Genomic DNA, 18,220 nt, shown 5'->3' with positions numbered 1-18,220 from the left:
AGACATAACTTCTATTTTTTTATAACTTCTATTTATTGAAATTATACTTAAAACTCTCAAATTAAGATCTTGTAAAATTGAATTGATGGAAAGATTGACATCTCTAATTAAACCAGCTTGATAAATACATTGTTCGATAGAAGAGGTCTGAGTCGTATAAAATGAATTCTCAACATAAGATAAAGCACCTCAAGGCTTACGTTTCACCTCGTATCGGATAAAACGTATCACCACAATTGTACTCACATAGTTGTATAATTTTTTCATGACAAAATATTTTAACTATTAAGTTAATTATTGCAACAATTTTTTGTTACTCGAAACATAATATTTATTAAGTGATTATATTTTATTTGAAATTACTTCCTATGTATAAACGATTACTATTGTTTCAACAAGTCTCAACATGATCGTGAAAAAAACTTATAATTAACTATAAAATTGTATTATTGCAAAAAATCTACGATTATATTTTTTTAATATGCCACGACTTTTACAACTTGAAAAAAAAAACATTTAGCTACAAAAAAATTTCCAAATAAGTTATTGTGGCTGAAAGGTTATTATTACTATGATAAATTCAAACTTGTGGCAAAAAATTAATTATCAGCTATGAATTTTTATTATAGAAGAAAATCTATGTCTATTTCGTTTAATTATTGCCACAATATTTTATAACTTAAAGTTAAATTATTTATTTAGCTACAAATATTTCTTCAAATAATTTATTGTGGCTAATAGGTTAATATTACTACGGTAAATTAAAATTCGTGGCAAAAAAATAGTAATTAGCTACGAAATTTTACTATAGCAAAAATTCTATGGCTATATCATATAACTATTGCCACATCTTTTTATAACTTGAAGCAAAATTATTTACTTAGCCACAATATTTTGTTTCAAATAACTTATTATGGCTAAAGAGTAGCTATTGCTACAATTATTTTTATTGGGTCGCGAAAAAGTTAGAACTAGCTATAGCATTTTATTGTAGCAATAAAATTGTAGCTATTTAGATAATTATTGCCATGATTGTTAGCAATTATAGCAAATACAAGAATTTTTGCTTTTGTAAACTTTATATTCGTGGCTAAGAAATTTGACGAATTTTTATATAGCCTCGAAATTTGAATTTTTATGGCTACTACTAGGTAATAGCTATGATATTTGAATTCATAGCTTAATTTTCGTAGCAATAAGTATATTTTCTTGTAGTGTTATTTTTATTGTTGAAATTTTGTTGGTCTTACCCTAGATGCATCGCTGCATTCTTGGTCTTGGCATACACCGGCTTAGAAGCATAATTGTTTTCTTCTCTCGAGTGTGTCACCTAATATTTTATGTCTCACATCTTGATTTTAACAAAATAAAATTTTACCAAGGTGTGTCACCACATCCTTAAATTTCTTTTAAATGTTTCAAAAAAGATGTGTAACCACATTCTTAATTGAAACAATTTCTTTTTAATGTGTCTAAAATTTTGTCTAATCATTATAAAACTAATATTTTTATTTTATACATAAATCAAGTAAAGTAAAATAAATCTAAACATCTGGGAGCATTAAGACTTATCACAAAAAATAAAAAGAAATATATTATATTTGATCTCCAAATGCTCATAGCAATTTTGGGTGGATTATCATTTGATAAAATAATACTCTCTCTGGTCTATATTAAGTAAATTATTAAAACATTTTTTATAGTTCAAAATAAGTAAATTGTTCAACGTTTAAGATAATTGTTTAAACTTTTATTCATATTTACTAATTATTCATTTATTGAGGTCCTTAAGTGCTTTACATTTTCTAGTTGACTAGTTTGAGAATAATTTTAAAAAAAGATAATACTAAAAAATAACCTTTAATTTATGTCCTTAAATATTTCTTTTAACCAATCTACCAAACTTTTAAGTAATTTACTTAATATAGATCAGAGGGAGTATATATTGAGTCAATATAGTCAAACTGCTGGACAATTAATGTTAATGGTATCTAATCATCTATAAATGGAAATTTTCATAATCTGCTCATAAAATTTGATTTTTTTTCTTCTTTTGTAAAATGAGGGGATAATTATTATATATATATATATAAGAAGATATAAACTCTAGCAAATTAAAGTTGAATTGGTTCTTCCTATCATGGATTATTCACAAATTAAGACTATATTGTTGTTATGCATTTTTTTCTTATTTTGCTTTCCTCAAGCAAAAGGGAATCATCATTGGGGGACATATACTATTACTGTATCTAATGGCCTCCCAAATGACTCCCCAAAATTAAGAGTTCATTGTTTTTCGGGAGATGATGACATAGGATTTCATGTACTTTCTTCTGCTGAAAATTTTAGTTGGTCATTTAAATTTAATCAGTGGCTTTGGACTAGAACTTTATTCGCTTGTCATTTCTGGTGGGGTAAGGAAAACAAAGCTTTTGTTGTATTCAATGATTATGATCATTGCGTTATGGATTCGCAAATGCGTGCCACAAATTATTGTTATTGGACTGCACACGAGGATGGTATTTGGTTGGCTAATGACCAAGGTGATAGTTATAGATATGTTACATGGTGAGGAATAAAACTTTATGGTATATATCGCAATACCTTTTTTTTTAATTGAAACCTTGTTAACTTTAAAAAAAATAATAGTACTTCTCTGTTGAATTGCAGTTTATTGAATTATTAGTATACACAAATTAGATTTATAATTTTCTTGTTGTAACTTTTCATATATTATCATTCGATTTCTCAAAACTTTTTCTTTTAACATTTCCCTTCCAACCATTCATGTCGAGAGATTTTGAAATGACAATAGAACATAGTAGGGCAATCCCTTAGTTAGGCGAGGCGGATAGAAGGAGAAGAATTTTGTTAAAAAATTAAATGAGGCAGGATATGTAACGAGTTTTGAAGATTTCATTTTATCTGTTATATTTAATCGATGGCTTTGGATTAGAACAGAATTATCTTTGTCATTTTTGGTGGGAGTAAAAATAATAAAGGTTTCAAGGTATTCAATGATTATGATCTCTGCATTTAGACCGCGCCTATATATTCCTAAAACATTTTTTTTTCAATGGATTACCCAAGAAGATGATGTTTATTTGACTAACGATGAAGGTATTGATTTCAAATATGTTGAATGGTGATGGATAAAAGTTTATAATATTGTAATACTTATTGTTGAAACTTATCCTTTTAAAAATAATAATACTTCTTTGTTCAATCGATGATCTTTAAGAGTTATTAAATTATTAGTTATAAATTAGATTTAGGAGATAAAAGTGGTAGTTAAGTTCGTTAAAGTTTGATAAGAAATTAACATGCTAACCAAAAAGTGACGTGTTATTTATATTTTCTAAGCAATTTACACATATTTTAACTATTTTAATGTGATAAAAATTACTAGTTTGTAACATTATTGTTATCGTAAAAGAATATTTAATTGCTTTAATGTGTATGACAAATCAATTTTGTATTTTTACTTTGGATAGTTGCTAATGTTCAATAACTATACAAGCATTAACTCAAAGTTCATTGGCAGAAATGTTTGCTATTTATATTTTGTTTTTTTGCCTATATCCAATGTGTCTAGGGCACGTTCAATTAAATTCGATAATTTTAATCAATAATAAACAAATAATATCACTATAATCAATAATTATTTATCAAAAAATACTCACCTAAATAATTTTTCCAACTATATACTAAGTCATTAATATAGTCAAACTGGACTATTAATGTTGATGGTATCTAATATCTATAAATTGAAATTTTCATACTCTGCTCATAAATTATTATTTTCTTCTTCTTTTATAAAAGGGGGATAATTATTCTAGAAATGATGATTTAGGATTTCATGGACGTTCTTTCTATGAAAGTTTTACTTGGTCATTTAAATTTAATCCTGAAACTATATTCACTTGTTATTTTTGGTGGGATAGTAAGAAAAGTCAAGATTTTACTGTATTCAATGGTTTTGATATCTGTGTTATGGATTCGAAAATTCGTGCCACAATTTTTTGTCGATGGACTACAAAAGAAGATGGTATTTGGTTGACTAACAAAAAAGATAATAGTTACAAATATATTAACTGGTGAAGAATAGAATTTTATGATATCGTGATACTTCTATATTGAAACTTTATCAACCTTTGTTTTTTAAAAAAAAAGTTACTACTTTGTTGTATTACGAATTTTTAAGTTTATCGAATTATTAGTGCGCAAAATTTAGATTTATAATTTTTTATAGTAAATTTTCTTTATTTATCATTCGATTTTAAGATTTCAATTTCTCATATACCTTTTCCTTTTAACATTTTCCTTCCCATCATTCATGTCGAGAGATTTTGGGTTGAAAATGGAATAAGAGAAGATAAATTTTGTTTTTATCTCCTAATATAAAATTTTGTGGTACAAATTATAGTATATATATAATTTAAGTTGATTTAAAGACTTTATTTGCAACAAAATAAAGACATTTACGAAGAATTAAAAAGAAATATATAATATTTGATCTCCAAATCGCTCTTATCAATTTTGGGGGGGATTATCATTTTATTAGTACTCTCTCTAGTTATTAAGTAAATTGTTTGAGATTTTTCTTATAGTTCGTGAATTGTTCAACGTTCAACAAAAATATTTTGACTTTTTTTTATATTTACCTTCATTTAAAGAGATCTTAAATAATTTATATTTTCTAGTTGACCAATTTAACAATAATAAAAAAAAATAGTAAGAAAATAGTCTTTAATTTCCCATTCTTAATATATTATTCTGTGTCAAATCCTAATAATACATGTAATATGAACTAGAGGAAATATATACTCAGTCATGAATTAATATAGTCAAACTAGGCCATTAATGTTGATGGTATCTACTACTATCTAATATCTATAAATTGAAATTTTCATAATCTGCTCATAAATTTTGATTTTTTTTCTTCTTTTATAAAAGGGGGAATAATTATATAAAAGTGGTCATAAACTCTAGCAAGTTAAAGCTGAATAGTTTCTTCCTATCATGGATTATTCACAATTCAAGACTATATTGTTGTTATGCATTTTTTTCTTTTTTTGCTTTCCTCAAGCAAAAGGTAGTCGGAAATATACTGTTTGTATATATAATAGCCTTCCTGTTGACTCTCCAAAATTAAGAGTTCACTGTTATTCTAAAGATGATGATATAGGATTTCATATACTTTCTACCTATGAAAATTTTAGTTGGTCATTCAGATATACTAAGTGGATTTTTGCTAGAACTGTATTCAGTTGTCATTTTTGGTGGGGTGACAAAGCCCAAGAAATTGATGTATTCAATGAAGAAAATAACTGCGTTTCAGATTCACAAATTACCTCCAAAACTTATTGTCAATGGACTACAAAAGAGGATGGTATTTATTTGAGTAACGAAAAAGGTGAGGGTTACAGATATATTAACTGGTATTGATAATAGTTTATGATGTTGTGATACTTCTTTATTAAAACCTTATCAATATTAAAAAGTTATAATACTTCTTTGTTGAATTGCGAATTTTTAAGTTTATTGAATTATTAGTGTACAAAATTTAGATATATAATTTTCTTGTTGAAACTTTTTCTTAGATCGTTTAATTTTAAGATTTCTATTTCTCAAACATCTTTTACTTTTAACATTTCACTTCCCACAATTCATGTCGAGAGATTTACGAATGACAATAAAACAAGATTGGATAGGACGGAAAAAATGAATTTTGTTAAAAATTTAAAGGAGGTAGAACATGTTATGAGTTTTGAAGAAGGTTCAAGCCTATAAAATAAGTAAATTGTTCAATGTTTAGGAGAGTTTTTTATACTTTTTTTTTATATATTTATCATTCATTTAATAAATTCTTAAATACTTTACGTTTTGTAAACTAATTTGAGGATAATATAAAATAACCTTTAATTTCTATTCTTAAATATATTGTTCCATGTCAAATTCTAATAATACACTTAATATGGACCATATGGAATATATACTAAAAGGCAGTTTGGATTGACTTGAAAAAATAACTTTTATGTCAAAAATATTTTAAGTTATTTTTTATATTTGGCACACTTTTAAGAGTCAAAAACTGACTTAAAAGTATATTTGACCAAGTTTTAAGGGAATTCAAACGCCCTCTAAGTCATTAATAGTCAAACTGGGCAATTAATGTTGATGGTATCTATAATATCTATAAATTGGAATTTTCATAATCTGCCCCATAAATTTTATTTTTTTTTTCTTCTTTTAAAAAGGGGAATACTTATATAAATGTAGCCATAAACTCTAACAAATTAAAGTTGAATAGATTCTTCCTATCATGGATTATTCAGAAATTAAGACTGTATTATTGTTATGCATTTTTTTCTTTTTTTGTTTTCCTCAAGCAAAAGGGAGTCGGAAATATACTGTTAGGATATATAATAGCCTTCCAATTGAATCTCCTGATAAATTAAGAGTTCATTGTTTTTCTAAAGATGATGATATAGGATTTCATGTACTTTCTCCTTATGAAAATATTACTTGGTCATTTAAAATAAATCACTGGATTTTTGCGAGAACTACGTTCTTTTGTAGTTTTTGGTGGGGTAAAAAAGCCCAAGCTTTTATTGTATTCGATGATGAGAATATATGCATTTCAGATTCACAACTTCCTCAGGCCACAGATTATTGTCAATGGACTACACAAGAGGATGGTATTTATTTGACTAGCGGACAAGGTTATAGTTACAGATATATTAGCTGGTAAAGGATAAAAGTTTATGATATCGTGATACTTTCTAATGGAAATTTTATTATCTTTAAAATATAATAATACTTTTCCTTAAGTTTATTGAATTATTAGTGTATACAAATTAGATTTTTAATTTTCTTGTTGTAACTTTTCTATTTCGATTTCTCAAACATCTTTTCTTCTTACTATTTATCTTCCCATCATTTATGTCGAGTGATTTTGACATGACAATGGAACAGAGTAAGGGATTGAGTTTTAGTAAATCAAATGACTTCAATCAAATTTAATCACTGAATTAAGACAATAGTTAGAAACTAAGATGCTAAGTGACCAATTAATTATTTTGTATATCAATATATATACACTGATACATTATTGTTAATCGTTAATTTTTTCTGGGAAAATTGTATAAAATAGCAAATTATTAATTCAAATTAAATGTTCGCCTCTTTCCCCAGTGAATCCTGTTCGCCACTCTTCCTCGACTCTCTCACTTTATACAAACACAAATACAAATACATATATTTTCGTCCTATACACTTATAATTATACAAATACAGATCTTCCCTTACCAGTTCTCTTTTGCCTTTCTCTCGTTCTCGCTTTATACAAACACAAATTATACAGATTGCAATGTATAATTTGTGTTGTATAAAGTGAGAGAGAGATATATTTGATATACAAATGTTTTGTTTTGATTCAATTGTATACAAATTCAAATTTTATGCAGATATACAAACACAATCATTGATACATATATATAGTAGTTACATATATACAATTGAATTGAGAGGCTGCCAGCGATTTATACAAACGAGAGGCTACCAGCGATTTATACAAACGAGAGGCTGCCAACGATTTATACAAATGAGAGGCTGCCAGCGATTTATAAAAATGAGAGGCTAACAACGATTTATACAAATTTGATGCTCTATAGCAAACATAAAGTTTGATATGAAGCGCAATTATACAAACTATAGCTATAACATACAAATATGATGTTTATATTTGCTAAACCTAAAATTTACTCATTTTTTTTATGTGGAATAAATCAATAATCTTTTTTACATCAATTCAAATGGTAAAAACTATCTAAAGATATTGAAGAAAGTTCTAATATCTTAGTTCGTATAAAATTGGTACTTCTAAAATATGAAAATAGTACGAAATTATCCTTTAAAAGAGTATTTTATCTCTTAATATGAAATTTTATGGCACAATTCTTTTAGGTGAAAATAATATATATTTTTTTGGTCAAAGTTTGAAAAAAAATGCTAACCAAAAAGAATATATTACTTTATTGACCTCTTTCAAGTTTGTTTGTATTATATCATATTTAAGCTCATTTTATTCTAATATTATAAAATAGTAATTATATTTGATCACCAAATTACTCTTAGTAAATCATCATTTGTTTATATAGTAGTATATACTCTCTCCGTTCTTTTTACTTGATAGAGTCTATTAATTTAGTCTTAAATATATTAGTTACTACTCAATATTTTTTAAAGATATTAACTTAATGTTAATAAATTGAGATATAACAGGAAAAATAAAATTGTCCTTCTTTCATTTGTTAAAAATGACAAGTAAAAAAAAGAATCAAATTAAAAAATATTTGACAAGTAAATAAGAACTACGAAAGTAATACTGATCATCAATGTAGTCAATCATACAATACTCCAAAATTGGTTGGGGGTGGGGGAAATTAAGTAATTACTAATCAATTAATGTTGATAATATCAGTGCTCATAATTTTTTTCTTCTTTTATAAAATGAGGAATTATACTTATTATTATATAAAAGAAGCCATAAACTCTAGCAAATTAAAGTTGAACAATTTCTTCCTATCATGAATTATTCACAATTCAAAACTACATTATTGTTATGCTATTTTTCTTTTTTTGCTTTCCTCAAGCAAAAGGGGGTCATCGCACGAAGAAATATATTGTTTGTATATATAATAGCCTTCCATTTGACTCCCCTAAATTAAGGCTTCATTGTTATTCTGCGGATGATGATTTAGGATTTCATGAACTTTCTGCCTATGAAAATTTTACTTGGAGATTTAAATTTAATCAATGGCTTTGGACTAAAACAGTATTCACTTGTCATTTTTGGTGGGGTAAAAAAAACAAAGCTTTTGTTGTATTCAATGATTACGATCATTGCATTTTGTATTCGCCTATTGCTACAACAAATTATTGTCAATGGACTACACAAGAGGATGGTATTTGGTTGACTAACAGTAGAGATCCAAGTTACAGATATATCGAATGATAAGGATAAAAGTTTAGATATTGTGGTACTTTTAATTGAAATCTTATCTTTTAAAAATAATAATAAACTTCTTATTTGAATTGCTTATTTTTAAGCTTATTGAATTATTAACGTATAAAAAATAGATTTATAATTTTATGGTGCACCTTTGCCCTATCGATCACTAGAATTTCATAAATCCCTTTTCTTTTTTTACCTTTTCCTTTCCGCCATTCAAGCTAAGAGATTCAAAAAGAAAATGATTGAGTCTGAAAGTTTGATGATATATTTAATCACGATGATAGCATAAATAACCTATCTATTAATTATGGATAGTACAATTGAACTATTTCTAAGAATTTAATAACATATTTGAGTTTTATTTTTCTTTCTGAAATTGTATTTATTAAAAGGTTTGATCAAGTTTGAAAAGAAATTAACATGAGCAGCCATATTTTAGACTGTTTTTGAAAAAAAAATATCATTTCTAATTGTATTTCAATTTTATTTTATAAAATTGAACGTAGAAACTAAAGTATAGAAAATCGTAAAATTGTATGGAGCAGCCATTTTTCAAATTATTTTTCCAATAGCCAACATTAAAAAAATTCACCAAAATACATTGTTGGTTGACCACTAATCGTTTAACCTTTTTAAAAAATATTATTTTTCCGATAACTTGATAAATCATAAAAGAAGAACAACCGCTCATATGTCCTAATGAAGTTGGTAATATTTTTGTTATATATCTAAACAAATATACCCCACTAGAGAAAGGGGGTTGGGGGTTGTTGAGGTCAATATGGTCAATTCATATTCCCACCAACAATTTTGGCCTATATAGTGGGAAAGAAATGGTTATTTTAAAATGTATATATAAGGTCAAAAGTTGTTGTACATAAATTAAAAATGGATATTAGCATGTCGTAGCTCTACCAAACACTTAACCAACACAAAAATTCAACTTATTCCTAAAGTTTTGGGCAATTCATATTCCATTTCTTTGACTTCATATCATGTAAGGTTTCACCAATAATAAGAGGTTTTGAGTTTAAGTGAATTCAAATTAATCAAATCTCTAATAAAATTGAATATCGAATGAGAGAAAAAAAAGTTTCAATTCATCAAAGTGGTTATCTTCATCTAAGGGAAATAGAGAAATGAGATGAAAAAATTATCCATCTCATGGTCTTAATTAAACATCATTTATTTGTTTTTTTTTTATCGAAACTCACAAGCTCAACTGATTTGAATTTGTAATATAAGTAGTCAGTTACTATATGGGGTCTTAATGTTTATTACTAAGAACGATTTCATTATCAAACCTCAAACTCGAACTTCTATGGGCTTACTTACAACATTCATTATGGTGAGTAAATTATTATTTTAATTCTCATATTAAAAATTAAATGTACAATTATCTTATATCTAGTCTTACTCTTATAGACGTGCAGACCAAGTCGAGACCTTATTTGTCAATTATTGTGTGCATAATCAACTGTCAAGTCCACTAGTTAAGCAAAATTAGTGGACCATTTTTTATTTTATTTTTTGGAAATCCAAGTTATGATGTTCTAATTTAGATTTTTATGAAAATCAATATAAACACTTTTTTCCGAAGGTGATATACATACAAACTTTACTTCAATATTATTTATTGTCCAAAAATTATTTAAAACATAAATCTGAATTTCACAATACACAAATTATTATTAATAAAATTGATCAATCCACATATACCTTTCAAATTGAAACACTTTGTAATGATAGTGTGACCATATCCTTGTTAGAGTAGGTAAGATTTGAAAGGTTTGCCTATGGTGTTTGTTGATGTCAATTTGGTCAACCTATGTGGGAGATGCTTAAGTTTCTTTCACTCTTAATAGAATTTGAGTTCGAATTTTATTCACGAAGAAAAATTTCTGATAGCAAATACTTTTTTCTAAGTAAAACATTGAAATAATCGAACAAATAACTTATATATATAAGATTAACCTTAAAAAATGATATTCTTCAAATATTTGACATTACTTCTTGGTTTGGCATGGTGAGTGGTTTGGTCCCCCTATGAATAGGAATTAATTAGGTGTATGAAAGTGTTGTTTTTCCCCTTTGTTTGTATTTATGTCAAAATCACTCACCATTCATTATGTATATGTACTTTTTCTTTTGAGTTCCATTTTGGTTTTGTACTACTATAGTTTTGTTTAATTTAAGCTTTATTCGACTAGTGTTAATTATGATATTTGAATTAGATACTAAATATAAGTACTTTAAATTATTGTTGATCCCTTATTTCACTAATTTGTTATTACTGGTTCATTCTTCAAAGATATGAATTTGATTTCATTGCTTTATTAGCGTAGATGTTCGTCAACAATAAAAGTCATTGATCTTTAAATTTGAGTAGAGCAAGAGGAATAGGCCCTCAAAAGGCTTTCAGAAAGTAGGATTGATGAGCAGATTATAAAGCCAGAGTAGGAGCAAATCAATAAATCCAACAAATTCTTGTTCTATATATATATATATATATATATATATATATATATATATATATATATATATATATATATATATATATATATATATATATATATATATATATATATATATATATATATATATATATATATATATATATATATATATATATATATATATATATATATATATATATATATATATATATATATATATATATATATATATATATATATATATATATATATATATATATATATATATATATATATATATATATATATATATATATATATATATATATATATATATATATATATATATATATATATATATATATATATATATATATATATATATATATATATATATATATATATATATATATATATATATATATATATATATATATATATATATATATATATATATATATATATATATATATATAGTTCCAAAATAGTTTCTAATTAAATTTTCTTCATGCTCCATGCTTAAAAAAGAAATAAATAAAGGGGGAGTGGGTGGGTGTTCTTTTATATAATAATAATACTATATTCTCCAACTTTTTTGTTCTCTATTCCCTTTAATTATTTTGCTTCGAATTAGTGGGACATTATGCATATAATATAGTACTAATATAATTAAAAAATATAAGAAAAATGTTTATATTGGGTGATGAAAGGACGTAGAGATTTGCGACGAAACGAAATCGTTACCCTTTGTACAATGCATTCTTCTTTCTAATCTATTTTATATTTAAACAATAATTTTTTGTAATTTTATTTTAGTGATTTATTTATAAGTATATGAATATCTATAACTTTTACATACAAATCCGATTTGGGAGAGAGACTAGTCCTGAATTAGGATTGTTAGTGAAATTTCTAAAACCAAACTCAATTAAACGAAACAAATAATCGTTGATTTGGTTATTGACGGTTGATTCGGTTTGGTTCGATTTTTCTGATTTTTTCAGTTCGAAGGTAATAAGTAATAAATTTTTGAGGACATACGTATCTTGATAGACACAAACATCTAGTACATGAACAATCCACTAAAAAGTGACTCAATTAAGAGAACGTGTAACTATCTTATGAAATGTATGATAGATAAAAACTAAAGTAATGAATTTTGATGGACTTGGACTTATGATTGTAATAGATGGACTAAAAATTTACGTGTTGGGCTTGAGAAAATGGTAAAGTTAAAGAACTTAATTACTTGAAATTTAACAAAATATTTATATTTTATTTATGAATAATATATAAATAATTATAAAATTTCTATATCTAATTTATCGGTTCGGTTCGGTTATTTTTGCAATTATTTTTTAGTAAAACTAAAACCAAACCAAATAGTATCGATTTTTCAAAATGTAAAATCAAACCTAATCAAATCAAACCAAATATCAATTTTTTTGATTCGAATTGCAGTTTAATTTGATTTTTTAACCATAACCATGAACAACCCTAGCCAAGACTCACTCCAATGATGAGATCGAAAGAGAATTTTGAATTATTTTTGTTCATATACAGAAAAAGTATAACTATATTTGAACCCTATATTCTTCCGGTAGATAAATTTAGAGTATATAATAGATAGTGTTGGACTAAGATATTTATAGAGACAATTTAATGGCATATGATTTTTTTTAAAAATCTTCTACTTTTTCATAAAAAAATAAAATAATAATTATCGCTTAACCTTTTAAATTACAAATAATTTATCATATCCCTTTTTAATAACATAAAAAACTAATATAAAACGAACAAAATATCAAATATTTTTGCAATCATAGAACTCCTATTTTCTAATTTCTATGGTGGTGTGACAGTGAAACCACCGACGAGAAGGCCGTTACATTGAGATTTACAAAGTGTGGGTCCAATAATACCTGTCGGCCAACGTCTACTATCTATATCCACACGATTCTTATTCCTTTCGTTTAAAAAAGAATGAATTAGTTTAACTTAGAACGAAGTTTAAGAAAAGAAAAAAACTTTTTAATTTTCTGGTTCTAAATTAAAGTTATGTCAAATGTATCAAATGCCCTTTAATTTTATGGTCTTAAACATGTCACGTGGAAAGTTGAAGTTAAAGTGTTACAAAAAAAAATGAGTCATTTTTTTAAAAACAGACTAAAAGGTCATTTTTTTTAAACGAAGGGAGTAACTTTTTTTATTTTTCTCAATATTTATATCAGAGTTTAATTAATTTAAATTCATATCGTATTAAGTTTTATTGGAGAAAGAATGCATTGTATCAAAAAGAAAATTCTAATACGCTCAAATTTAAAATTTCTAATTAAAGACGGAACAACTTTATCACCACATTTGGCCAAAGCTATTGATTTTTTTCTTCCTATTTTCGGTAAATTGAATAATACTCTCCATAATAATAAAAACTAGCCGTTTCTAGACTTTATTATGATTCCAAAATTTCTTTATTTTAGTTAGTTAGAGACAAAAGCTGCTAAAATCAAAAGAAAAAAACTCTTCAATTCACATTTTGCAAGGATTCTTCAATTAAAAAAGAACACGCCCTTTCCATTTTAGTCTATTTTTAAAAAAATGATTTTTTTCTTTTTTTAGTAACATTTTAATTTCAGTTTTCCACGTGTCATGTTTAAGATCACAAAATTAAATGACAATTTTGTACATTTGACATAACTTTAATTTAGGATCACAAAATTTAAAAATCTTCTTTATTTTTTTAAACTTCGTGCCAAATCAAATTAGATCATTCTTTTTTAAACGGAGAGAATAGTTATAATTCAAATGATTTGACAAAACTAATATGATATGACAAAATAATGAAATAATGCCAGCTTAGTGTCTGTGCTCGACTATAGATTGATTTACTATCTTTAGTCGTAACTTTGAGATGCATTCACAAAAGAAGTCAAGTGGGTTTTGATGACCTTAAAATAAGGTAAAAGTACAAAAAACTCATATATTTGGGGTTGTATTTCATCCCAAAAATTTCTCATTTATAAAAATTTAAATTTTTATTGTCTTTAAATATATTCTTTGATTATTCGATACATTGCAAATAATACATTACTTAATGGGAGGAATATATCCGAGAGTAGATAAATGGGGAGCCTTGAGTAGTTTACTGGACAAATTGAATTGTCGTGATGATACTTTTCAACATCGAAAATTTTCTTCATAACGAGAGAGAATGAATATATTCGAGAGAGGATAAGGATATATCCGAAATCTAATAAAACATGTAAAAAGTATTTGATAAAAATTACTACGTATATGAATTAAATTAAACTTTATCAGATCTACCAAACCAATAAATTCCCTTATAAAAATTTGAGATCTGAAACAAATCTTGACCGTCCATTTCCACAATCAAACCTATTTATACCACTCATTTCCGCCCTAAATTTCTTGCCACACTTCTTCTTCTTCCCTGAAAAACCCCAAAGGAAGAAGAGAAAAGCCTATCAGATCTCATCTCAAACCATTCCATTTCTCTACCCATGGCTCTACTCGTTGAGAAGACCACTTCTGGCCGCGAGTACAAGGTGAAGGACATGTCCCAGGCTGACTTCGGCAGGCTCGAAATCGAGCTTGCCGAAGTCGAAATGCCTGGTCTCATGGCTTCCCGTGCTGAATTTGGCCCTTCACAGCCCTTCAAAGGTGCAAAGATCACTGGATCTCTGCATATGACTATCCAAACTGCTGTCCTTATTGAAACCCTAACTGCTTTGGGTGCTGAAGTTAGATGGTGTTCTTGCAACATTTTCTCAACTCAGGACCATGCTGCAGCAGCCATTGCACGTGATAGTGCTGCTGTTTTTGCCTGGAAAGGTGAGACTTTGCAGGAGTACTGGTGGTGTACTGAGAGGGCACTTGATTGGGGTCCAGGTGGTGGTCCTGATCTGATTGTTGATGATGGAGGTGATGCTACTCTCTTGATTCATGAGGGAGTTAAGGCAGAGGAGGAGTTTGCTAAGAATGGGACAATCCCAGATCCTACTTCTACTGACAATGTTGAGTTTCAACTTGTGCTTACTATTATTAAGGAGAGCTTAAAGACTGACCCTTTAAGGTACACTAAGATGAAGGAGAGACTTGTTGGTGTTTCTGAGGAAACTACCACTGGTGTTAAGAGGCTTTATCAGATGCAGGCTAATGGAACTTTGCTTTTCCCTGCTATCAATGTTAATGACTCTGTTACCAAGAGCAAGGTATATTATATGTGCTTTCTAACTTTTTGTTTTGTTTCTTATGCTTCAGATCTATGTGAATTGATTGAGTAAAGTGTTGATGTGCTTGTTGTACAGTTAGATCTGATATGAATGATTCATAATTGCTTGGATCTGATACAGAGGAACTATACTGTTAACTTAATGTTGATTGGTTTGTACTTGTTGTATAAGTGCAATGTATATTGTGAGTTGAATCTTATAAATGAATCATGAATCTTCAACTGTTTTGGTACAGTTGAGGAATAAATGGTTTTGCCTTTTGAAAAGCTAAAAGTTGACATCTTTTCTAATTGGAGTGTGTGTTTTTATATAGTCACTGATTAGAAATTGTTACTTGATTTGGTAAGATATTTATGTGATGATGCATATTTCACTTGATCTGTATTTGTTAAGCACAGAGAGAAGATGGTTTCTAAAATGTCTGATCTTGTTACATGAAGAATATGATAGTTATTCAATTTCATAAGTTCATGACTTTATTGTATTGGTTGTTTGCTTAGAGGGAAAGAATGGTTAAGTGTATAGTTTTTTCACACACTCTGTTGAAGAATTGACAACTTGTGTAGGTTAGATAGGTTTACTTATAGCTCCATTTGGAAAAGCTAGTATCTTTTAGCTTTAGTAGCAATACTGGTTTGAGGTATCAAGTATTATGTTGTCTTTAGTTGTTGAAGAGCATAAAGTAGTAGATCTTGATTATTGTATTTATACCAAGGTCATGTTAGTTATTAAGCTCATCGACTGACAATTGTATTGATCCCTTTGGTTTCCAGTTTGACAACTTGTATGGATGCCGCCACTCACTGCCCGATGGTCTCATGAGGGCAACTGATGTTATGATTGCCGGAAAGGTTGCTCTTGTTGCTGGTTATGGAGATGTTGGTAAGGGATGTGCTGCTGCCATGAAACAAGCTGGTGCCCGTGTGATTGTGACTGAGATTGACCCAATCTGTGCTCTCCAGGCTACCATGGAAGGCCTCCAGGTTCTTCCTCTCGAGGATGTTGTTTCTGAGGTTGATATCTTTGTGACCACCACTGGTAACAAGGACATCATCATGGTTGACCACATGAGGAAGATGAAGAACAATGCCATTGTCTGCAACATTGGTCACTTTGACAATGAAATCGACATGCATGGTCTTGAGACCTTCCCTGGTGTGAAGAGGATCACAATCAAGCCTCAAACCGACAGATGGGTCTTCCCAGAAACCAACAGTGGCATCATTGTCTTGGCCGAGGGTCGTCTCATGAACTTGGGATGTGCCACTGGACACCCCAGTTTTGTGATGTCTTGCTCTTTCACTAACCAAGTCATTGCCCAACTCGAGTTGTGGAATGAGAGGAAAAGTGGCAAATACGAGAAGAAGGTGTACGTCTTGCCAAAACACCTCGACGAGAAGGTTGCTGCTCTCCATCTTGGAAAGCTTGGAGCTAAGCTTACCAAACTCACCAAGGATCAAGCTGACTACATTAGCGTACCAGTTGAGGGTCCTTACAAGCCTGCTCACTACAGGTACTGAGGGAAGAGACACTCATGGTGGAACAACTATATTGCGGCATGATTGTTTTGTTTTTAATACTTTGATTTTGTTTAGGTAGTGTGTTTTTATTATTGTTGGGGGATGTTTTGGGGGGAAAGTTGATCTAAATGTGTTCGAATAATATTTGAATTATGGTTGGGGTGGTGTCATCTGATATTTGTACTAAGATTCATTTGCTTTTGTTTCTCTATAAATTTTGCTTCAAGGAAACAAAGCCTCATGTTTTCCATTTTCAGTATATCTTTGCTTTATTTACTGATGTTATTGCAAATCTTCTACCTCCCAAGTCTAATTGCTTCTTGTATTATGTCTAATTATACAATGAAAAGTATGGCATCTGTTTATCAATCCATCTGAGAGAGTTCACTTCTAAGAGGGAAGATACATTGGTTGACTCCAATTTAGTGAAGATTCGTTTAGTTGATCTCAACTTGTTTGCGAGTCTCAATAGCGTCAACTTGTTTGAAATTATATTTGAGTTTTTCTTCTTATGTACGACTCTATAATTTATGTTTATTTTTGTTTGGTACATTATAATTTATGATTAATGACTTCATGAAAGATATACTTGGGGATCGTTTGGACATGATTTTAAAGTCGGGTTAACTTGAAGTTGAAATATTGTATGAACTTGCACCATTTGGACATTTTAGTGTTTTTTCTCACAAACATGAAAACTATCTTTTCCAATTTTTATATGATCCTACCAAACATGCAAATGGCAATTGCATATGTCCACGTTCAGTTTATTAATAAATATTTGCTATTATATGGTATTACCAATTTGTAAATACACTTTATTAATATAAATTTATTGGTTCAAAAATTAATAGTGAATAACTATTATTTGACAGAGGGGTTATTAACTATTTTTGCTTATTAAACTAACTTTTTAAGGATGGGAACCGCCTTCGGGATTACCATACTTCCAATTAAGGCTTCCCACCTTATTGGATCTTACAACCGCCCCCC

The 18,220-nt window shown here is 28.0% G+C and overlaps 1 protein-coding gene across 1 annotated transcript in view; it reads left to right on the top strand.

Annotated features, from left to right (window-relative positions):
* Positions 1-14,880: 14,880 nt before the first annotated feature.
* Positions 14,881-18,220, top strand: part of LOC102601997 (adenosylhomocysteinase) — an 8,703-nt gene continuing 5,363 nt past the window's right edge. Inside the window, exons 1-2 of the mRNA XM_015315065.1 lie at positions 14,881-15,686; positions 16,481-17,220. Coding sequence (XP_015170551.1) covers positions 14,976-15,686; positions 16,481-17,220 — 1,451 coding nt within the window. The 5' untranslated portion in view covers positions 14,881-14,975. The remainder of the gene's footprint in view (positions 15,687-16,480; positions 17,221-18,220) is intronic.

Source organism: Solanum tuberosum, unplaced genomic scaffold (genome assembly GCF_000226075.1).
Source record: "Solanum tuberosum cultivar DM 1-3 516 R44 unplaced genomic scaffold, SolTub_3.0 scf00339, whole genome shotgun sequence".
Classification (NCBI taxonomy): domain Eukaryota; kingdom Viridiplantae; phylum Streptophyta; class Magnoliopsida; order Solanales; family Solanaceae; genus Solanum; species Solanum tuberosum.
This window is presented reverse-complemented; position numbering and strand designations above follow the sequence as displayed.